At 43.3% G+C, this 24,640-nt stretch overlaps 1 protein-coding gene across 1 annotated transcript; it reads right to left on the bottom strand.

The window, feature by feature from the left end:
- Window positions 1–3,848: 3,848 nt before the first annotated feature.
- LOC148049670 (disintegrin and metalloproteinase domain-containing protein 20-like) lies at window positions 3,849–12,445 on the bottom strand. Its single transcript, XM_087721631.1, has 2 exons — window positions 10,140–12,445; window positions 3,849–4,066 (listed from the first exon to the last, which is right to left on the bottom strand). The coding sequence occupies exons 1-2, from the start codon at window positions 12,115–12,117 to the stop codon at window positions 3,849–3,851; spliced, it is 2,196 nt and encodes a 731-aa protein (XP_087577757.1). The 5' UTR covers window positions 12,118–12,445.
- Window positions 12,446–24,640: the final 12,195 nt, after the last annotated feature.

Consider the following 24,640-nt stretch of genomic DNA (forward strand, 5'->3'; position numbering starts at 1 on the left):
ATTTTTAATGTTTATCTAATAAAAAACATTTTAAAAAACGATCTGCAAAACAGTGCTGGGAAGAGGTACTTAGTGTTTATGTGAGAGAGTCTGCAGGTAGCAAGGTGTTGCTGACTTGGAAACTTTATAAGGCACAGCTGAAGCCAGGAGAGTGTATTTCCACATATTTGCAGAATATGAGAAGGACATTGCTTAAGTTGGAAGGAAAGAGAATGACTTTTACTGAAGCACACAAGGCATATGTGGTGCTTAGGTCTTTGGACAGTTCATGGGATGTTCTTATGACTAGTCTAGAGTCCATGCAAGGACAGGATTTAACCATGGCATATTTAACTGGTCGGTTGTTAGAGGAGCAGCAGAAACGGCTGGAGAGGAGAACAGGAAAGGAAGGAGAGTGTGTTCAGCATAGACCAGCATCTCCAACAGTCCAAGATCCTGGCAGAGATGAAACTTTGGACATGAAAAATGTGCTATATTATCCATGCAGCGAGGAAAAGTGAAAAATACAGAAGGAATGGAACTGGGAAATGGAGATATAGTGAAAGCATTAGGAAAGGATGATGGTTACAAGTACCTAGGCATATTGGAAGCAGATAACATCTTGAATGGAAAAGCCAAAGAGTCAACAAAAAAGGAATACATCAAGAGGGTCTGCAAAATATTAAAATCAAAGCTGAATGCTGGAAACATAATTCAAGCCATTAATAAATGGGCAGTTCCAGTGATACACTACTCAGCTGGAATCATCAACTGGACTTTGGCTGAACTGAAAAACCTGGAACGGAAAAGACACAAACTTTTGAATATGTACCAACTTTACATCCACGAAGTGACATCGACAGGTTGTATTGCCAAGAAAAATAGGGGGCAGGGGGCTATTGCAAACCCATCAAACTGTAGAAGAAGAAAAATGGAGTTTGAATAAATTATGTGAACCAAAGTACAGAAAAATTGCTGCAGGCTGTGAAAACGAAGAACAGCATAAAAACAACAGAAACAAAGGCAGAATATAAGGAAAAACAGCTGGATGACAGATTAAATAGATGGAAAACCAAAGTGTGTATGGACAGCACTTGAAAAACATTGAAGATAAATGTGATGCCAACTTGACATGGACATGGCTTAGGATGGGCACCCTCAAGAAAGAAACGGAAGGTTTAATACTGGCTGCTCAAGAACAAGCACTACAAACTAATGCCATGAAAGTGAAGATACAGAAATTCACTGACAACCCAAACTGCCGACTTTGCAATAACAAAGTCGAAACTGTTTCACATTTCATATGTGAATGCAGCAAAATCACACAAACTGATTACAAAGCTGGACACGACTGAGTTGCTAAATTAATCCAGTGGTCATAATGTAAAAAATATGGATTACCTGTATCCAGAAAGTCATGGGAACATAAAGTGGAAAAACTTATCGAAAATGAGAAGGTGAAGATCTTGTGGGACTTTCAAATACAAATGGATCGTCATTTGGAGCACAACAATATCATAGATGGAGAGAGCTGAAGTGTACAGTTTATTGATATTGCTGTTCCAGGAAATGCCAGAGTAAAAGAAAAAGAACTAGAAAAAATAATGAAATATCACGACCTAGCCATTGAAACTACACGGCTATGGATGAAGCATGTAACAGTGATACTCATTGTCATCGGGGCACTTGGCACCATGTCTAAGAATACAATAGTAAGGTACATCAACAAATTGCAGCTTCCTGCAATAACACCAGCAGAACTGCAAAAAAACTACACTACTCGGAACATCATATATTTTGAAAGGTATTTGGTTGATACCTAGGACGCTGGCAGCTACTCGTATCAACCATAAGCACCACTCACTGGTATTTGTAATGCATTTCTAAAGGTTGAGTTGGCTGAGTTTCATGTTTAATGAATAAAGTATATAATAATAAGGTAAATAATAAAAAATATTTCCAAAAATATTTTTTATCATGGCTCATTCCGAGATTATGTACTAGCTCATGAACAAATATTAAAGATATAGTGAACAGGCTGGTGGTTATGTATTGTTCAACAGCAGATCCATAGTCATCTCTACAAATTCCTCCTGTGAATGCTAATCCTAGCTCACTAAAATTCTTGAATGCAAATAAATGAGCAGCATCATTCCTTAGACGTCTTTGTAGTGATCGTCTTCTCCAATCAGTGAAAGATCTAAGGGTCTTATGTATGTCCCACTTAAGGTTTATGGGACTCCCTTGGGTCCAGATTTCCAGTCCAGCTAAAGACAGTTTAACAGACAGTGGTTCATATAATGAAGTTGCCATATGAAGAATATCTGTTACGCTCATAGCAACTAGAATTTTATGCTGAAAGATAGCAGATTCCTCAACTGGCTCAAATTCATATGTTCTATTTTCTAGGGATACGGTGACTCAGTGGCTAAGACGCTGAGCTTGTCGATCAGAAAGATCAGCAGTTTGGCAGTTCAAAACCCTAGCTCCATATAACAGAGTGAGCTCCTGTTACTTGTCCCAGCTTCTGCCAACCTAGCAGTTCGAAAGCATGTAAAAATGCAAGTAGAAAAAATACGAATCACCTTTGGTAGGAAGGTAGCAGTGTTCCATGCACCTTTGGTGTTTAGTCATGCCGGCCACATGACCACAGAGACATTTTGGGACAGCACTGGCTCTTCAGCTTTGAAAGGGAGATGAGCACACACACCCTGGAGTCCAGAATGACTAGCACATATATGCGAACCTTTATCTTATTTTCAAATTCTGAAATACCTCAGAGTCCTCCTGAGCAAAAGCTGAGGGTGACCAGAGAAGAGGGTTTGTCCTGAACAAAGCCATGATAAAAACAATCATCTCTGATGAAAGGTTGCTCCATCTGGAGATCTCCTTCTTCATTAGAGTAGAACACAGGGAAATGTTTAGGCACCAAACCCCACTTCTGTCTGAGATGGACCACTTGCTTATTCCCTCCAATCTGCAGTAAATAGCTTACATGCTCTGGTTCCTCATGTCCAGACTTGGGTGTCACTTGCCTGGGAATGGTTGTTTCATAAGAAATACGCCGAAAGCCTGGAGGCCATCTCTCTTCAACGGTCCCAGCCAAGCTCTTCCTCAACAGCATCACAAATAGCCATGAAATATACATATCCATTTCCCATCGAGAGAAAGAAACCCATCAAAGTAGAACCTTTGACACGGGAAAGAGAGTCCACTATAACTTTTGTGGGCTAGAAAAAAAGTAAGGAAGGATGTGTACGAATCGCAAGTTGAAAGATTCTGACTATAGTAACAATAAATGGAATTCTTTGGAATATAATGCAGTTTAATAGAGCAAGAACAAAAACTGACAGCCAAAGAATAGTTAATTCATTGCTAAATTTTGAATTTGAGCCCCCTCCATTACAGGAAGGTGGGAAACAATCCATAAATGGGCCAATACAGGCCAGAGACCTTGCTTGTTTGAAAGATAGTTGAGATGCTCTATTATTTGAATGATCCATGATAGAATGGACAGGAACAAGCATCCTTCAAATTTTTCATCAATCCTGAAAAGAAATGTTCTGATTTTCAGCAACAGGTTTAACCTATTATTGTGACTGGCTGGACTAATTCTTAGTGAGAACAAAAACATACTAGCAGAAGTAGTAATAAAAGTAGTAATTGTACTTTTTTGCTAGTACAGCTTTCTGCATGTTGATAGGAACTAGGACCCTGGGACAACGTGAATTAACTCTTCCTCCCAAAGTTGAACTTGGAATTTTAAATTAAAACAATTAAAATGATTTAATTTAATACATTGAAATTTCAAGTCCCTTTTAAAAAATTGAGAGTTAAGTCTTGTGATTATACTGGATGTGTTGTGCATTCTAAGCAACCGTGAGTGTTCCTTCATCGTTTGATTTCATAGCATGGACTCTTTCCTGAAATTTTCCAGATTGGCTTCTTAGTCTATCCTTGAACCAAATAACCAGGCCAGCACAAACATTTGTGAGACAAACAGCAGAGAGTATTGCAGCTACAGCTGAGGTTTTCATATTAGCTTTAGACAGTAATGTAACTGGAGGTGGCCCACTGTTGATGCTACCTCCATAGCCTCTATCTCTGCAGTCTGGAGGGGCCCATGCAACATCACAGTGACAATGTTTGAGAGTGTTCAAGAAAGATTACTTCGGATACTACAGCGTCTATACACCTCCTGTTAAGTGGGATCAAAAGCCTACTAAAATTAGATTCCAAAAATGAATATTTTGCTCTCTTTGCTTCTTTTTTAACTTCTCGAGGGGTCTGCTGATGGCTGACTTGTCTGAATACCAAGTTTGCCAGAATTTCCTTGCACTTTGGGATTTAACTTGGTCGAGGATGCTGAGCCAAGGTGGCGCAGTGGTTAAATGCAGCACTGCAGGCTACTGCTAGATCAGCAGGTCAGCGGTTCAAATCTCACCGGCTCAGGGTTGACTCAGCCTTCCATCCTTCCGAGGTGGGTAAAATGAGGACCCAGATTGTTGGGGGCAATATGCTAACTCTCTGTAAACCGCTTAGAGAGGCCTGAAAGGCCTATGAAGCGGTATATAAGTCTACTGCTATTGCTATTGCTGTTTCCCCATCCAAATTATGGTCGAGTTTATCTGTGTATTATGCGACTATGGAGATTTATTGTGTCCTCTCATTGCTAGTTAGTGTTCATGGATATGGTGTGCTAGTCCTCTGCTGTCTATCCGCCCTAGTGGCTGTTACAGTCCTTACCCTGTATATTATAGATGACTCCTATTTTTTGGTTTGTTTGTTGGTTTATCATTGATTGATTCATTCATTCATTTATGAGAATGTATATAGCAGCCTATTAGTTCACAGTGACTCTAGGTGGCTTACAGATAATAGAAAATGTATAAAAAATAATTATAAAATTAAAATAAAATAATAACTCCCCGGCCCCCTCAGTGACTACACACATTCAAATCAGCCTTTTAAAGGGCTGCACCTCATTCTCTGTTCTCCAAACCTGCTGGTGAAACCATATCTTCAGTTCCTTATGAAAGAGTCTCAGGGTGGGTCCCAGTCTAATTTTTTGAGGGATAAGGTTCCAGAGAGAGAGAGAGAGAGAGAGAGACACTAAAGGGGCCCTTCTTCTGGGTCCCAACAGATGAACTTCCATAGAGGACAGGACACACAACATTCTTTTCCTCCCCACTCTAGTGAGTCAGCTGTATGTGATCGGCAAGAGACGGTCACTCAGATAACCTGGTCCCAAGGATGAAGGGCTTTAATGGGGACAACCAGTACCTTGAATTGCACACGGAAGCAAATTGGCAACCAATGTAATTCCCATGTAAGAGGTATCATATGTGCACATAGAGGTCTGCACAAAACCATGCAGGCCAATGGATACTGAAACAAATGAAGCTTTCGGAGGCTTTTCAAGGGCAGCCCTATGTAGAGCACATTGCTATAGTCAAGACAGGTGAATAAGGCATGAATAACCGTGAACAGGGATTGTTGGCCCAGGAAAGGATGTAAATGGTGCATAATTTACATTGTGCAAAGGCCCTCCTGGCTTCAACTGTCGCCTGCTCTTTCAAGCAGGAATCGCAAATCTAGGAGAATCCCATTTATTTACTGGTCTGTTTGGAGCAGAACCACCCCATCCAAGATCAAAGATGGCAATTGCCCATGGACCAAAGCACCCCAGAGCCACCCAATCTTACCAAGGTTCAGGTTCAACCTGTTGTTCCCCCACCAGTCCCTAATGGCCTCCAGGTACTGCGAGAAGGAGATCAGGGCATCACGTAACTCACCATGGACTGAGATATGTAGCAGTGTATCGTAAACATATTGATGATATCTCAGTCCATAGTGATGGATGATCTCACCCAATGGCTTCCTGTTGATGTAAAATAGAAGCGGAGAGAGTACCGAGCCCTGCAGAACTGCGCAAGACAGTGCACAAGGGCTGGACCTCTTGCTTCCTATTAACACCGGCAGTGGCTACAGAGGGAGGAAGCGAACCAGGATACCACAAAGACCCCTACTCCCAACTCCCGAAGTCACTCCAGAAGGATACCGTGGTCAATGGTATTGAAAGCAGCCAAGAGGTCAGGTAGAGCAAGGATGGATGCACATTTCTTGCCAGAAACCATCCAACTATGAGACCAATGGTGTTTCTGTCCCATATCCAGGCCTGAATGGTAGAGGTCTAGATACTCCATTTCACCCAAAACCCTCTGGAGCTGCCACACAACTACCTTATCTATAACCTTCCCCAAAAAGGGGAAATTGGAGACTGGTCAGAAATTATCCAACAGGGTGAATCCAGCGATGGTTTTTAAGAAGAGGGCAGACCTCAGCCTACTTAAAGTGCTGGGGAGCTACCCCATCCTATAAGGAAGTATTGATCATCAGCAGAATCCCCCCACATATCACTTCCCTTTCATAAGCCTGGAGGAAGCATGGGTCTAAAACAAAAATGCTTGCGCTCAAACACCCTAGGAACCTTCCACTTCCTCAGGAGCAAGAATGGAAATGTTCCAGAGGTGGGTTCCTCCCAGTTCGCACCTATTCGGTAGAACCGGTTCATCAAATCCACCGAACCGGTTAGAAGAGGTTCCACCAGTGGACCCGGAAAGCAGGCCACACCTACAGAAGATGTTCCAAAAATTTTTGAAACCCACCACTGGTCCTTGGATATGATTATTCTACACTATCATGCTCATATTTATAAAACTCAGTGTCTCTGTGAAAGGTAAGGATGACTGCTGCGTTTGTGGTGCAATCAGAACATTGCGTTGTTGAAGTTGTTTTAACGCAAACCAAAGATGCCTTTTAAAAAACAAGTTTACATCATATTCTTATGCATGGCAGTGATGTGTGTGAGGTAATTTAAGGTGGTTCTGACAAGTGTCATCGGCATCTTCATATACGGTCACATGGGCGGCAAGCTACTTCCACAAAGGAGGCCACACCCACAGAGTAGGTTCGAACAATTTTTGAAACCCACCAGTGAAATGTTCCCAAATAACACGGCAAGAACCTGCCCCAGGATATTCCAGTGGACCAGCAATCATGCCAGTCTCTAACTAGGAACAAAGTTGAGTGATGTTGTCATCCAGAAAATCCACAAAATTCTCAGTGTGCCCCTTCAGGTGGACCAGAGTCTCCTCCTTCCCCAGGAGGAGATAGCTGTTGGGCCTTGGCTCCAATTGATCACAGCACACAGAAGGTAGTTCACTGAAATCCAGGTGAGTCCAGGGAAGACACACAGTCATAAATCATCCACCTCCTCTTCTCTGTTTCATCAACCTGTACCTTTCCAATTTCTCCGCTCTCAGCCTTTCTACTTTTCCACTTTACTTAAGGTGTTTTGGAGGCCTTTAGTTTATTTAGTGCGCTAATGGTGATACCCTGTTGTTATAGTAGTCAGTGGTATCAGTTCACCTGGTCAGAGAAATTAACACCCAGTTAAGTGGGATTAAACCACATTAAATAAATTTGGAAAATATAATCTCATTAGTGGCTTTAGAAAAATTGTCCAAACTGACTCGAAGAAACACCATAGAAAAAAATTCAAAAATCGTGCATTTGGGTGAAAAGTTTGGCTTCACTATTAAGAAAACTACCAGGATCGCATGCTCAAAAAAGTTTGAGAAAAGATGCAGAGTGAGATCTTGTGGACTTTTAAACTAAATTTTAGTAGCAAAGACTGAGACTGAACCCCAGCCCCATCCACTTGCCCAAATGTTCATTCACCAGCCGGCAACAGGAATAGACTGGCAAATACTAGGACTGATACTAAATTCCCAATTCATCCGCTATCTCTTCATGGCCAGGAATAGACTATTGAGAACTGGCTAAGTGAACTATCTTAGTGGAAATACCAAGTGTGTATAATCCCCTCCTGTTTGACTCCACGTTAGATTAATGAGCGTCCTTCAGACATTCATCATGCTTTGAAATATACAGAAAGACATGTTAGTCATTCTCTTACATCTGAATAATCTTTGTGGATAGCATTCCTATCATGTCCCAGAATAAATAAGGGGTAAAATGGGAGCAGAAAGTAGAACAGGACATCTTTTCCCTCTTGGAAGCTGCACAAATGTTAGATAGCAACCCCACCTAATTCCACACAATAACAGTTTAGCCAAAGGAAATAACATTAAAAGAGAAAGAAATCATCTTTTGGGCCCCTTGTTACCATTTCATTTACTTAGTGTGACATGTTTTGGATGTGACACCCTGTTTCCCCCCAAGTTAAAAATGCATCAGTAGAGCACAAGACAGAGAAGGACTGGCAGTTAAACCTAGTCGTATTGGGATCTTGGTCACCAAAGACTCACAAGGTGACTTTAAAAAAAAGAAGAAACACCACAAGTGGAGTCACAGAGCAATGGATCAAGGAAGGAATAGATCTTTGTGCAAGGACATCCACTGCATTTGGAGCTGACTCACTGGCGGACTTTCTCCTTGTTGGTACAGTAGTCTGGATCTCGGCTGAACACAAGCACAATTGATCAGCCTTGGAAGCAAAAGGAAGGGCTGTCCAGTTAACATTCCCATTATGGTGGAGAATGGAGAGGGAGCCACACTGGGACTGTCCCCAAAAGAAGAAGAAAGGAAGAATCAACATGGCTGCATTTCTTTGTTTCAGGTACCATTAAAAATTGATTGATTCTTGGTTCTGGGTAAGAGCCAGAAGACAACTTGGTGGTAATTGAATGAAGGTAACCTTCTATCAGATGAAGAGCAGCAGGGAGTTGAGAGTTGGTTATATGAATGTGTTGTTCTCTTTGTCTGTCTGTTTCTCTCTCTATCTCTGAATGTATGTTTCTGTGTGTGTGTGTTTTGCAGTGTGTGATGAATTGGTACATGGGTACACAGATGACACTGAAAGCTAATGTTTCCAGTGGGAGAAAAACCTAAAAAACAATTTATTTCAAACAGATCAATCATAGTAGAACTGATGAGAAAAGTTATAACTGAATAACACAGAGGCCCATGTCGGAGATGTCTTTCTCCAGTAGTCATTGAGTGCCTCCACAATACTAAACGTCCATAATAATTTCATCATTAATCTTACTGGGACAGAGTTAGAGAAAGATCGATGTGCAGTGCTGTGTTGGCAGCCGAAATTACCTATAATCAACAATGCTTCTCGATCTTTCCTTGACATCCAATGTACTGTTGGCATAGCTGTGTATCGGTCAATGTATCTGCATCTCATACATGCTTCATTTACAAGCCTATTCTGGAGAGTTCTCTTCAGTGGCCGATTGATGATCACTGCAGGTCAATCCAGAAGCAGACTCAATCAGCAGCTTCAGATGATTCTAAAATTCATTGAAGAGTTTACTCAAGGGTTAATAAAAGTATTTATTGGGCTACAGAGAAAGCCACCTATCATTGTATATGTAGCAGTTTTTCAGTCAATGGCTTTGGTAGGATAGGAGCAAGCAATTTTTCATTAATCCTGAAAATAAATTCTCTGACTTCCAGAGAGAAGACACTAGTTAATCTATTATGATGACTCATTGCATTAAATCTTAGGGAGAATAAAAACATTCCAGCAGAAAAATGAAGAAGTAATAAAAAACTGATGGTGGGTTTTAATTGTACTTTCTTGCTACTACAACTTTCTGCCAGTTAATAGAAACTAGGAACCATCACACTGGGACAAGCTGCCTCTGAATTATCTCTTCTTTCCACTTTGAACTTGAAGTTTTGAGATCTAAAATTAAAACTATTTATTATTATTTAGAAATGAAAGATTTGCTTTAACTCTACTTTACATAGATTGGGGGTTTCTTCCCCTCCAAAGTAGTCAAGTTCCACCCCAAAAAATGTGTGTGGGGAGACAACTTTAAACAATGAAATTTTGGAAGTCGATGTTTTTCAATTTGACTGTTAATTTCTGGGCTTATAGTGAATGGGTTTTTCATTCTTACCAAAGATGAGTTACACTGGTGTTCCTTCATCTTTTGATTTTGTAGCATGGATTCTTCACTGAAAATTTCCAAATGGGTTTCTCAGCCCATCCTTGAACCAGATAACTACATCAGGAAAAAGAATTGTGAGACACAAAACAAGGAGTATTGCAAGTACAGAAAAGATTGTCACGTCAGCTATAGACAGTACTATAACTGGAGGTGGCCCACTGTCGATGCTACCTCCATAGCCTCTATTTCTGCAGTCTGGAGGGGCCCATCCAACATCACAGTGACAGTGTTTGAGAGTGTTACAAACTCCACGATTGTGGCACATTATGACATGACAGTCATATTTCAGAATGGACACATTGACACAACTAGCCTCAATGCACAACATTTTATCGCCACAAGGAGTACCATCTCTCACGGCTCCAATATCATCTACCTTCATCCCAGTGTGATAGTCAGTGCCAGAGCAATTATCATTTTCAATGGAAGTATGAATTATTGTAGTGTGATTCTTCAAAGAAGGAACTACTTCACTTTTACACTGGATACGGCCACACAGGCTATTCCCAGTATCACATTTCTTGTATTTTCCATGTTTAAGGCCGCAGTTGCCAAAGCGATCACCTTTATTATTCACTTCTCTAAAGCAAACTTCAAAAGCGACTCTTGCTCCACTACCGAATATCATTTTGCACTGCATATCATGAGTCGTGCAGTTCCCATGATAACAATATACGCCATCATTGCACACGGGACCATCTTGCACATGCACATCTTCTGGGCAGTACTCTGAAGTCCCATTGCAATATTCAGGGAGATCACAACTGCTAATCTTCTCTCTGCAAACAGTTCCACGTTGGCGATACTGGCAGTTAGCACAGCACAGTCCAAAGGCACAAACAGCCGTGGGGCGCAACGTACAATTAGCTTGACAGCAGGGATCTGACTTGCATTGTGTTTCTGACCCACAGTCACACTGCTCTCCCTTTTCCACTCTTTGGTTACCACAGGATTCAAACTTAAATGTTGTGTTAGTGTCTGGTGGGACAAATAAACATTCAGTGTTTCTATAATGGAAATAATCCTTGAAACTGCAGTTACTAAATTTATCAGTCTCTGCTGCAAATGGTGCCATAATGCATTCACTCTTTTCACAATGACAAAATGGCTCATCATGCTGCATTCCAAGAACATGTCCCAGTTCATGAGTAAATATGACAGACATATAAAACAAACTGGGGGTTTTATAGGATTCAATAGCACTTGCCATGTAATTGTTACATATAGTACCTATATATGCAAGTCCTACTGTTAACCCAAAATCTTTATAAGCAAATAAGTGAGCAACATCATTCTTTAAAATATCAAGTAAATGGTTTGTTCTCCATTCATTAAATGATAAAAGTGTGTCATCTGCTATGTGGGTAATGTCTATGAGATTTTTTTGTGACCAGATCACTAAGCCTGTTATTGACAGATGAACAGAAAGTGGATCATAAAATGAATTTGCAGTGTGAATAATATCTAGAACTTGCATCGTAATAAAAGATTCATTGCTGTGAAACTTCAAATATCGTTCATGATCAATCACAATTGCTACCTTAACATATCTCGTATGTGGCCACCAGGATTTTCCAAAAAATTCTTTGTTTCCAAGATTCTGTGTTTCAGGACTAATGTCTTCTTGATGGCTTTGTTGTTTTTCTCTTACTCCACAAGTCATTCGGGAAGCCCCTTCCTCTAATTCTAACCGAAACACCACATGTTGAAAAGTAGAAGATTCCTGAACTGGTTCGATTTCGTAGGTCTTATTTTCCATTTGTATGAGACCTCTCAGGCCTCCTGAACATGTACTGAGGGTGACTCGAGAAGGGGACTTTCTCTGTATAAATCCATGGTAGAAACAATCATCCTTGATAAAAGGATGATCCACCTGGAGATCTCCTGCTGTATTATAGGTGAAGAGAGGAAAGACCTTAGGGATGAAGTTCCTTCTTTGCCTGAGGAATACCACATGGGGATTTCCTTCAACGGGCAGGAGGTAGCTCACATCCTGAGGTTCTTCTTGCCCATACCTGGGAGACAGCTTCCTTGGGATGATCACATCGTAAGAGGCATATCTGAAGCCCTGAGGAGGTGCCTGTCCAGAAGCTGCATTTTGGACAATCTTAAGCAATATCACACTCAACAGTGACAGACAGACACTCATTTTCGCAGAACGAATGTAGTAACTGACCCTATTCTGGAAAAGGGAGAGAGAGAGCAAGGGAGGGAGGGAGGGAGAGGTGGGGGAGACAGCCAGATTGACTTAGGGTTTTGAATTTGAAGATTTGAAAATGAGAATTCTGAACATACCAGTAGCAACGGAAATGCAATAGATTTTTGGAATGGAGGCGGAGTTTAAACAACCAATGTAGAATAACTACTGTTCATATCCTAGTGCTCTCTAACAGTAATAAACTGATATTTTCTCTAGTTGGCTCAAGGTGTGAATTGAAATTCAATAATTTGAGTGGATATTGAAGTAGCCTATCACACCAGGCGATGTGTGGTTTTGTAAGAGCTCCAAATCAATAACCTGCTGAACCTTCTAATTTCTAAATCATGTTTATTTGGCTTTTGCTCCTTTCATACAGGTTATCTTTGACTATAAAAGGATCTGATACTTTTCCATACCAAGTGCCTCAGTCTTTGCTGTAAGAATGTTATTGGGGAGCGGGAGAGAATCTATTAAAGACCACAAAGTTGGACTCTTAGCACAAATAAACCCAATTTTAAAGGCTGAATAGACTGTACTTTTATGTTACGTGAGAGATCAACAAGAAGAACAATTGTCCTCTTCAACAAAGATTGTGCTGGGTTCTATAAATTCTATGCATCTGATGTTCAGTGGGATCAAAAGCCTACTAAAAATAGATGCCCAACATGAATGTTTTGGCATCTTTGCTTCCTTTTTCATTATTTGTTTCCAATGGTCTGCAATTGTTGTTTTATCTCTATGTGCCTGTTGATGGCTCATTTGTTTGACTACCAAGTTTCCAAGAGTTCACTTGCACGTAGACAATTAGCTTGATCTAGGTCTAAGATGATGACCATTTCCCCATTCAAATTATGGTTGTGTCTGTCCATATGTTGTGGGATTAAGGAGATTTCCGAAGAGAAGGTGTGGGAGGAGTAACCATTGGGTATTAACCTAATCTGATTGCCTATTGGAGATTGAGGAAATCTTTGGAAGCCACACCTCCTGCTGGTCCGGTGGCCACCCACTTTAACCTCAATCTTCGGCCTGATTGGAGTGTTTTTTCCTGCTCTCCTTTCTATCCGAGATTCAGGAGTTTTTTTACTCTCAACAAAGCCTCAGCAAGGAATTTCAACTTAAAGCAAACTCACCTGCCTTCTGCTGTGCTCCACGCCGCTCATTCAAGCCTCTGCTTGCCAGCGTGCGCGCTCAGAGTCCTGCAGGGCCACCCGATTTTTCCAAAGGGGGTGGAAGCCCCAGGAAGGCCCAGGATCACTGAAAAACTTCCAGGCGACGATCGGAGGAGTCCAGGGAAGCCGGAGAACCCAGAACCCTTCCAGGATTGCGAAGAGGGCTCCAGCGGAGTAAGGAGACTCCAGACGGCACCAGCAGTCGCCATTTTGAATGTGTAAAGTATGTGTCACGTGCTATGTCTTCTTCAGTTGCTTCTAGGCGACTACTCTGGCTACACCACTGGCAGGCGGAATCCCGGATGAAGTGGCACCTACCCGGCGCGGACTATACCGGGGACAAGTTATTCAGAACGGCACTGGATCCTCTCCTTGTGGAGGATAGAAACAAGCGGAAGATCCTCCCATCAATGAACAAGCGGTCGGATTTCCGCCATGCACCGTACCCTAGGAAGACCTCCTGCAGACCACCTGAAGGAGACAGCCAAGGCCAGAGGTACCAAAACCCCAGATTTCAGAGGCAGGGGGATAGACAATTTCAGAGCAGATTCAGGGGCCAACACCAGGGAAAGCGGCCCTTTCGTGGAGGAGGCGGTCGCCCCTTCCGCAGATTCAAGTAATCCGCCCCCGGATCACCCCATCGGCGGTCGCCTCTCCATGTTTGCGGATGCCTGGGAGCGTATCACATCGGATGAGTGGGTTCTCCAGACGGTAAGGCTCGGGCTTCGCCTGGAGTTCCGCTCCCTTCCTCCCAGTAGGTTCCGCACCTTCTCCTCCTCCTCCGACCCAAACAAGAGGGCCCTTAAGACCAAGGCCATTAAACATCTCCTCGACATCAGGGCCATCGAGAGGGTCCCAGAAGGGGAAAAAGGGTCAGGATTTTATTCAAACCTCTTCCTAGTGCCCAAAAGCTCGGGGGGTTGGAGAGCCATCCTGGACCTTAAGTTACTCAACTCCAGGGTGGTATACCGTAAATTTAAAATGGCTTCTCTAAGATCCATCCTGGAGGGCATCCGGCCGGGCGACTTCCTTGCCTCCATCGACCTTACAGAGGCATACCTGCATATCAGGATCACCCCGGAGCACCATAAATTTCTGAGGTTCTCCCATGAGGGGAACCATTTCCAATACAGAGCCCTGCCCTTTGGGTTGGCCTCAGCTCCCAGGACTTTCACCAAGGTGCTAGCTGCAGCTGCTGGTCACCTGCATTCCCTCCCTGTCCGTTTATTTTGCTACCTTGATGACATACTCGTCCTGGCCAGGTCCTCTGCCTCAGCTGCAAGGGATCTGAATACTACCATCGACACTCTCAGATCCCTGGGGTTCTCCATTAACCTGGAGAAAAGCCACCTCGTGCCCTCCACCAGGCTGCTTCACCTAGGGTCCATCATCGACTCGGTGGCGGGGGAGGTTCGCAAGTCACGCTCTGTCCCTGTAGTTCTTCTTTCCAGGCTCCTGGGAAAGTTCATCTCGTGCATAGGGATCATCCCTTGGGCCCGACTGCATGCCAGGGAGCTCCAGTGGTTCCTGCTACCACATCAGAAGGCCGGGACAAGCGACGCGACCTTCAAGATCCGAGTATCACCCCAGGTGCTGCTATCCTTCCGCTGGTGGCTGTCCCCAGCTCTGAACAGAGGCTGCCTCTTCAGAGATCCACCAAGGATGACGCTCACCACCGACGCAAGCCTCTTCGGCTGGGGGGCCCACCTGGAGAACCAGATCGGCCAAGGTCGGTGGACTCCAACAGATCTAAGTCACAACATCAACTGGTTGGAGCTCAGGGCCATCCACCTGGCCCTCCGAACTTCAAGGACATGGTCAGAGGTCAACACATCCTAGTCCTGACAGACAACGTAGCGGCCAAGGCACACGTGAACAGACAAGGAGGCACCCACTCCAAGGCTCTCCGCGACGAGGCGCTGCGTCTGGGTCACTGGGCGGAGAAACACCTGGCGTCCATCAAAGCGGAGCACATCTCCGGAACAGAGAACCATCAAGCAGACTGGCTAAGCAGAGAAACGATCGACAACGGAGAGTGGCAGCTCCATCCCTCGATCTTCCACAGGATCTGCGAGAGGTTCGGACATCCGACGGTGGACCTGTTTGCGACGCCGCACAACGCCCAGATACCAAAGTTCGTCTCGAGGTTCCCGACCCCGGGAGCCATGGACACGGATGCCCTACGCTGCAGCTGGCCACCAGGTCTTCTCTACGCCTTTTCCCCCCTTCCCCTCATCCCCGGGGTTGAGGAGGGTGGTAGCTGAGAGGGCAGATCTGATAATGGTAGCTCCTTTTTGGCCACGCCACCCCTGGCTGGCAGATCTGGTGGACCTGTCCACAGCTCCTCCCTGGAGGATCCCAGCAGGGGAGGTGGCGCTCCACCAGGGATCCCTAGAGCACCCAGACCCGGAGTGGCTCCATCTGACTGTCTGGCGCTTGAGCAGGAACAACTGAGACAGGCTCAGTTCTCCGAGGAGGTCATCAAGGTGGTAGAGGCATCCCGGAGACAATCCACCACCCGCATCTACAATGCCTCGTGGGTGGCCTTCTCAGACTGGTGCCGGGGTAAAGACATCTGTCCTACGACTGCCTCGGTTCCTCAGGTTCTAGACTTCCTCCAGGAGGGTCACCAGAAGGGCCTCGCCACCAGCACCCTTAGGCGTCAGGTTTCCGCTCTTTCCACAGTCTTAGGGGGGGTTAACGCTCCCCCCTTATCTCAACACCCGGTTCTCAGGCGTTTTCTCAAAGGGGCGGCGAATTTGAAACCCTCAGCGGTCCATCGATTCCCCTCCTGGGATCTTCCCACAGTCCTCCAGGCTCTAACGGAGGCTCCGTTTGAGCCTCTGAAAGAGATTTCCCTCCAGCTTCTGACCCTTAAGGTCGTTTTTCTGGTAGCCATCACTTCAGCCAGAAGGGTCTCAGAGATCAACGCCCTTTCCAGCAGAGCAGACCTCTGCACTTTCCTAGATAACAGGGTCATCCTCAGACTAGACCCCTCTTTCATGCCCAAGATCAACTCCCCCTTCCACAGAGGGTTAGAGATCATCCTTCCGGATTTCTGTCCCCATCCCTCTGGGGAAAGGGAGAAATCCTGGCATAAGTTAGATGTTAGAAGAGCCCTACGCATCTACTTGAAGCGCACGGCTCCCTTTCGACGATCAGAGGCCCTCTTCATGTCCTTCCAGCCTTCCACCCGTGGGGCTAAGGTCTCCTCAGCCACCATCAGCAGATGGATCAGAGCGGCCATCTCTCAGGCCTATCAGGCTCGGGGTCTTCAGGTCCCACAGGGTATCACAGCACACTCCACCAGAAGTGCTGCCACCTCAGCCGCCTAGTCTTCCCAGGCTCCCCTAGAAGAGATTTGTCGAGCGGCCGCCTGGGCCTCCCCTTCCCCCTTCATTAGACACTATAGATTGGACGCCTACGCCTCGGCGGACGCCGCCTTCGGCAGGAGGGTCCTTCAGAGCGTCCTAGACTCGCAAGGGGGCTCAGGCCCGTCCATTCCCTCCCAGGACAACTAACTTTGGTATGTCCCAATGGTTACTCCTCCCACACCTTCTCTTCGGAAACTGGCAGTTGGACTTACCTGAACTGCATGTTTCAACGAGAAGGGTGGGAGGAGTCACTTCCCGCCTGTTATGGCGCCCTGCGCCATGAAGCAGGGCCTGAGCACGTCCAGGTCCAAGCAACAGCTAGGGAGAATGGTATTGGCTGTTTCTTTTTGCTTCCTTTCAGATGCCGTTCAGACGTTCGGTTAAAGTGGGTGGCCACCGGACCAGCAGGAGGTGTGGCTTCCAAAGATTTCCTCAATCTCCAATAGGCAATCAGATTAGGTTAATACCCAATGGTTACTCCTCCCACCCTTCTCGTTGAAACATGCAGTTCAGGTAAGTCCAACTGCCATTTTCATTGTGTCTTCTTGATGCTGGCGTTCATAGATGTGGTTTGCTATTAAGAAATATGATAGCAGTTTCTTCTAGGTATTTTACATTATGAAGGAAAACATCAAAAAATACTTTGAAAGCTTTATTTACATTGTGGTATGCAAATGGGGTGGCGTGCCTTCCTATGGGATGGAAAATATAAAGCCCACCAGTACTTCCAGAGGCAACATATAAAAGGAGATCTACGTGGATGAGGATCAAACAGCAAAATTACATGGAATCCCCAAACTGGTTATCGACGCTGGAGATGATCATACATCCGAATTTTATTAATTTAGGGAAAGTAATAACTTATAAGGAGATGCTAAATGAAAGAGGTGAACTAAAATCCAGAAAAGAATTATATGACGAAGGAATAGAACTGGAATGGTGGGCTTATTTACAAGTTCAGTCCAGATACGTAAAAGACAAAAAAGAATGGGATATTCTTCTTGGGTAGAAACTGACCCTATCCTAGGAAACGAATCCCAATATGGATGGGCACATGGGAATTCAGCGTATTTGTCTGTGTGGGTGTGTGAGAGAGAGAGATGTTGGGATTGAATGAGGGTACAAACTGACCCTAAGAAAGGAATCTCAATAGGGATGGGAATAGCAGAATTAAAATTGTTTCTGTGAGAGAGAAATGTTGAGACAGACTTAAACATTTGAAAATGAGGATTCTGTACATAGCAACAGAAACAGGCAATAGGTTTTAGAATGTAGGCGGAGTTTGAAGAATCGAATATAGAATACAAAAGCATAGCAGCTGAGGTATTGCTCCCCACCCTCGCGTCCGTGGCTGGGGAAAGCCCCTGAGCAAGCTAGGTAGTCTGGAATGGGGGAGGGACTGGGAACAGCCCAGACTCTCAAAAACCCTGATGGAACCATTATGGGGATCCTTAGAACAGCTGAGTGAGAAATTTGACTGAAATGCCTTTCGTGATGAGGGGCTGTTGTGCCACCCAAAAAGAGAGAGGTTGCAACTAAGAACTTTGAAGAGGGAGAAGCAGACTGGAATGCAGTCCCCCTTCTCCGCCCACCAGGGAGAATGAGCCCAAGGCTGCTGCTGGTGGCCCCTCTACACAACAGGGAAGCTACCCAAGATGGGCAACCATCCCTTTCTATGAACTAGAGATTAGAGAAACTTCCAAACACACCAAGCACAGGCATATGGGGGCCAACATGATGTGGGAAGAGTAGTGCTGAACAAATCGCCCTGATTCAGGGGAAAACTCGATGGGGACTCAGATCAACTGGCTCTATTTCTTGACTTGCTAGAATCCACTTAGAGCAGTAAGGATACCTTTACCCATCACAGAGAGCCATGGTGAATAACACCACCTAGGGGCTAGAGGGAGAAGCAAAGGAATGGCTAGCAGCTCTCTATAAGAGAGCCCCCCAGCTGCAAGATGTCGATGACTTCCTACAAGAGCTTGAAGCCAGATTTGAGGAGGTGGAGGAGGATGAATACATGGAGGATGAGCTTTGAAACCTAAAGCACAGAAGGCGACCTATTAAGGAATACATCTGTGAATTCAGGAGACTCATGGAGAAGCTATCCCCTTTGCCGGAGTGGCTATTAGTTCACTTTTTCAGAACGAGCCTGGACAAGCAAATTGCCCAAGGAACCGCCTATCGGGATATTCTAAACAGCCTCTCTGAAGAGTTCTGAGTAACCATAAAAGTTAACTGTGGATTGTGCATTCACAACATGCAGAAGCAACCAGATACCAAGGGGAAGGACAACCAGACCAGAGACCATCTGGCCAATGGGAAGCTGCACCAGGATAGCCGGCTCCAAAACCATCCCTCCCACAAAGCCAATTGAAATGCTACAGATGTGGAGGGATGAGCCACATTACATTGACATGCGCAACCCCAGCTCCGAAACCCAAGCCAGAGCCACTACCCAGGACACAACTGGAACGAAGCCCCAGGCATGCCACTGACACATCCTGAAAAGCCCTCCAGGCTGTAGGGGTCCCCCCCACCCAGCCAGAGTGGTGGTGGTGGGGACTCAAGCCAATAATGACCAATTGCTGGATTTCTATGACAGAAAGGACGAAGATAAAAATGACGCAATGGTGAGTGAATGGATCCATCCCTATATCCTCACAATATGCCTCTCACAATCCCAAAAATGGAGACCCGAGGTACTTTTCAAGCCCTAATAGACTCAGGCTGCACTAGATGCTTGATTAACCACAGTCCTGAAGTTGGGGATTAGAGCGAAGAGACTAGCCCACCTGATCAGATTCGAACAAGTCGATGGGTCCCTACTAGGGGGAGTCTACACAACCTACCTGATCAAATCAGTGAAGATAGAGTTAGCAGTCCACTGGGAAGCAATCCAATTCATAAAATAGCCCCTAAGATGATGGACACGGTCATACAGGGGCGCTCTTGACTAGACAAGTGGAGGCTGACAATCTGATGGAAGAGGGGCATTCAGAGGCTGATGATAGCAAGAGGACCCAAACCCCTTCCACACCAGCAAATAGAAACATTGCCCACACAGGGAAACCCCCCACCAAATGTCCCACCAGAACAATTAGCAGCCTCCTGCAACAATGAAGCATAAAAATTGGATGAAGATAAAAATTGTCCCCCCGCCCCGGCCTGCTAGAACGTTGATGGCAATAGCGCTTTATTATACGAGGTGGGCTAATAATAAAATCCAGTCATTTCTGCTGAGCTAAGGCCACGCTTATTCCCTTTTAACTGCCTGAGGTTCCTTTGGTGACAGACGGGGATTGCTGCTCCCCCCCACCAAGCTCCAGGGGGAACACGTTTATTTTTCATTGTTTTCTACTCACCCCTAGTTAAATAATACTTGCGGTGCAAAGCGGGGTGGTTGAGCAGACCTGGACGTGAATTACAGTTACCTGCCACTGCTGAGGGATACACTGGGGAAAGAGTAGGAATTCCTCCCCCCCTTGCCTTTCATCTCTCCTCCTCCTCCTTCTCCTCCTCTCCATCATTCCATTATGCAAACATCCAATGCAGGCAACCTATATAAAATTAATTATTAATATTTAACTTGCCTTAAATATATTCCAAAATTTCTACCCAGGGTTGTAGGGGACGATATGTTTTCAATAGTGAATGCCATTCCCTGCTAAACTTTATTACTGATAGCTGTTCATTTCCAAGTAAAACTGAAGTAGAATATTAATTCTCGCCATTTTCTATGCAATTGTAAAAAGATCAAAGAGGTCACAGTCCTCCCTTCACGATGATCATTTGTCGTGTTTTAATAGGAGACAGGTAGTCCTGAACCTATGACCACAATTGAACCGGGCTTCCGGTGGCACCGTGCTGCTCTGACAACGTCTCCTCTGAGACGTTCCAGCCCCGAGATCGCGTTACATTGCCTGGACAGCGTAAATCAGTTGTCTGGCAGGTTGAAAACTCTTTCCTTGGGTGAAGAGGAAAGAGGAGAGCTGCCAAGCATGGGTAGAGTTCCCTTAACACCCCCCCAGGAGTAAATTCTAGGGTTTGGAAGGTGTGAGCCCCCCTGTAGCTCGACACACTCCGCTCTCAGGATGCTCTGCTTTCCACAGATCAAAGAGCCACGACCACCCCTGCAATCAATGTTTGATCTACATTTGAGTAAGAAGCAGGCAGAGAAAATACTGGAGAGTTTCACAATTGCAGGTATTTTAAAACTTTAACTCCGTTTTACAAAAACTCCTTCTGTTAAAACTAACAAGATTGAAGTGAAAATGGTGCCGAATATTGAAGGTGTGGCTGAATTGAAACTTAACAAGCTATTACATCTTAAGTGCTTCCTAAAGTTGTTAAAAGAACTAAGAGTTTAAGATCACTCAAAACAGCATTGATTTACTAATAAGCTACAAGACTTAATAATTGGACTAAGTGGTTTGGTTGGACTTAACAATTTGGTGGAAGATAAGTTTAATTGAATAGTTGAAATGGCCTCAAAACAATGGCCTTTGAACAACTACTTCAAAGAGCGCTGGCAGCTCTCCAGCCCCGACAAACAAATTACAGTCATTATTACCTCCCCCCACTGCAAGGCGCCTTAAAAGAACAGGCTTCTCCTTTAGAACTTAAGATAGAAGAAAAGATTACATCTGCCTTTAAGGAGGTTTCGGAGGAAATATCTGGGATCAAGGAGCTAAACCAGACTCGTAACCAGCAAATAAGAGAAGACATAGTAGAAGCCTTTAAAGATTTGGCTAGCTATGTATCCTCATTGGATGATAGAGTGGAAGAAATTAACCAGTCCAATGTCAATCTAGAAAGTAAAGTTGAAGAGGTTCAAAATAAGACTGATAAGTCAAAAGCAGAAATTACAATGATACAATATAGAGTGATGGAATTTGCTTTGAGAATAAGAGGCCTGAAAGAGAATAACCAAGAAAATCTGAAAGAGATTCTTGCAGAAGCTTTTGACCAATTAATTGGTCAACCAAGAGCTGAGTATGATTGGCAAATGGACAAAATATACTGCGTTAATTCATGGATTGCCAGACAGAAACAATTACCAAGAGATTGTAGTCTACTTTGCTACTAGGAATATAAGGAACCTGATACTACTTGGTCCTATAAAACCAAGTTGCAGATTGCAGGTCAGGAGGTGATAGTTTTGAAGGAAATTCCACCAAAAATGTTGAAATCTAGGAAAGACTATGCATTCCTAGTGGATGAACTTAAAAACCATCAGATACAATATAGATGGGAAGTTCCAGCCGGATTAGTGTGAATTACTTGGGGCAAAAACATCGTCTCAATTCAGTTTGGAAGGCCAGAGATTTTTACAGCAACGTATTAAAGGCTGGTTACCCTCCAACTCCAGGATTCAGAGAAAGGGAGCAAGCAGGAGAGGCCAGACAGCAAGATACCCAAGGATCATTGGATGTGGCCCAAACTTTGAATCTTCTTATGGAGACAGAAGGAATTATGGAGCAAAGACAAACCCGAGCGGCTACCAAATGCAAGGAACAAGAATTAAAGATGCAACAAGCCCTGACAACAACTCAAGAAACTATAAACATTAACACAGAAGCCATGGGGGGAGCCAGGCCGAAGATCAAACTACAGGATTTCCAGGTGACTTTTAAAAAGCTTCAGGGAGCTGAAGATGACAATTAAATTTTTAACCTGGAATGTCAATGGCTTAAACTCACCACAAAAAAGGGAAAAAAATACCACTATTTGAAACAATTTAAAAACGATGTAATTTGTCTGCAAGAAACACATATTAGAACAAATGATCAGAAATACTTAATGAATGCAAGATTGGGACAACATTTTGTAGCTTCTGCCCTGGAGAAGAAAAATGGTATATTTATATATTTAAGAAGGGATTTAAAGGCGGAATTAATTGAAGCAGACTCCCAAGGAAGATATATTGCAATTGAACTACTATTAGAAGGAAAAAAGATACTCTTAACGGGGGTATACGCCCCCAATCAACAACAAGAAAAATTTTATAAGTTGCTCCATACCAAGTTAATACAATGGGATTTAGATCGTATATATTATTGGGTGACTGGAATGGAGCATTGGATACTGAGAAAGACAAGAAGGGTCCATTGCAAAATATTCAAACACGTGCAAGATTACCTAAGTCTTTCTTTGATATGATGGACGATATTGAGCTAAGAGACATCTGGCGGGAAAGGAATGCTAAAGAACAGGACTTTACATTTTTCTCTGATAGGCATCAATCCTTTTCTAGGATTGATTTTATATTAATCACAAATGATTTTCTTTCTAAGGTAAAGAAGAGGAAGATACGCTCAAGAGCTTTAACAGATCATAACCCAGTTTGGATGGAACCAGAATAAGGGAAGGAACCTAGAAGGTCTTGGAGGTTAAATGAAAATTTATTTAGATATGAAAAAAATGTCAATGAATGTAAAAAACTGTTGGAAGAATATTTTGCTCTTAATATGAATAAGGGAACATCTATGGAAATGGTTTGGGATGCAAGTAAAACGTATATGCGAGGAGTTTTAATAAACTTAAATAATCTATATAGACATAGACAGGGGGCAAAATGAAAGGAATTAGAGGAAGAGATAAAGAAGAAAGAGCAGGAGCTAATATCTAACTCAGGTAATAAGACAAAAGAGGCAATCACTTTACTACGAGTGCAATTTAATATGTTGATATCAGATCAGGTGGCTACTAATTTATTTTATGCTAAACATAATACTTTTTGCAATGCAAATAAACCAGGTAGATGGTTAGCATATATGACGAGGAAAAAACAAAAATTTTGTACTATAGAAAAAATTGATTATAAAGGTAAAGAAGTTTATCAACAGGATATGATTAAAAAGGCTTTTTTAGAATTTTACATGAGATTGTACACTGGTGATAAAATACAAGATTTAGACATAGATAGGTACTTGGAGAAAGAGAAAATCCCTATAGTTACGGATGAGCAAAGGGAGAGATTGAATCAACCAATAACCTCGGAGGAAATCCTCCTGGTAATTGAACAATTAAAAGTTGGGAAGGCACCTGGTATAGATGGACTGACAGTGGTTTATTATAAAAATGGTAGAACCTCTTAAGGAACTATTTAATAGAATCCAATTGTAAGGAAGGGTACCTCCATCTTTGAGAACAGCCTTTATCTCCCTGATTCCGAAAGAAGCTCATGATCTTAGCCAGCCAAAAAATTATAGGCCTATATCACTACTCAATACAGGTTATAAATTTTTTGCTAAAATATTAGCAAATAGGTTGATTTTAGTTATACAACAAGTGATCCACAATTATCAATCTGGTTTTATACAAGGGAGACAAATGAAAAGTGATGTAAGCCAAATTGTTAATATATTGGAGTATCTGGGAAAGAACAACCAAGTCCCGAAGCGTTCATATTCTTGGATGCGGAGAAAGCACTTGATCAAGTAAATTGGCAATTTTTAATGAAAATAATACAAAAGATGAAATTTGGAGAGCATTTCACACAATCTATCAAGGCAATATGTCAGGAACAAACAGCACAAATTATAGTTAATGGTAATTTAACAGCACCTTTTAAAATTGAAAAAGGAACAAGACATGGGTGTTCCCTGTCTCCATTATTGTTTATCTTAACCCTGGAGTTATTGTTGAATAAAATACGCGGGTCAGATGATTTACAGGGAATTAAGATTAGGCATTATGAATACAGATTACGAGCATTTCCCCAACTGGGGAAATCAACTATGGCTTTAATGAACATAATTAATCAATATGGTCAAGTATCTGGGTTTAAAATAAATCTAGGGAAAACAAAGATGATAGTTAAAAATATGAACGCAAATCAAAGAGAAGAATTAAAAGAATAACAGGATGCGAGATAGTAAAAAAGGTCAAGTATCTAGGAGTTTATATTACAACCTCAAATGG

The sequence above is a fragment of the Thamnophis sirtalis genome, unplaced genomic scaffold (assembly GCF_051295495.1).
Source record: "Thamnophis sirtalis isolate CommonGarterSnake01/CBP01778 unplaced genomic scaffold, rThaSir2_p1.2 scaffold_1, whole genome shotgun sequence".
Taxonomy (NCBI): Eukaryota; Metazoa; Chordata; class Lepidosauria; order Squamata; family Natricidae; genus Thamnophis; species Thamnophis sirtalis.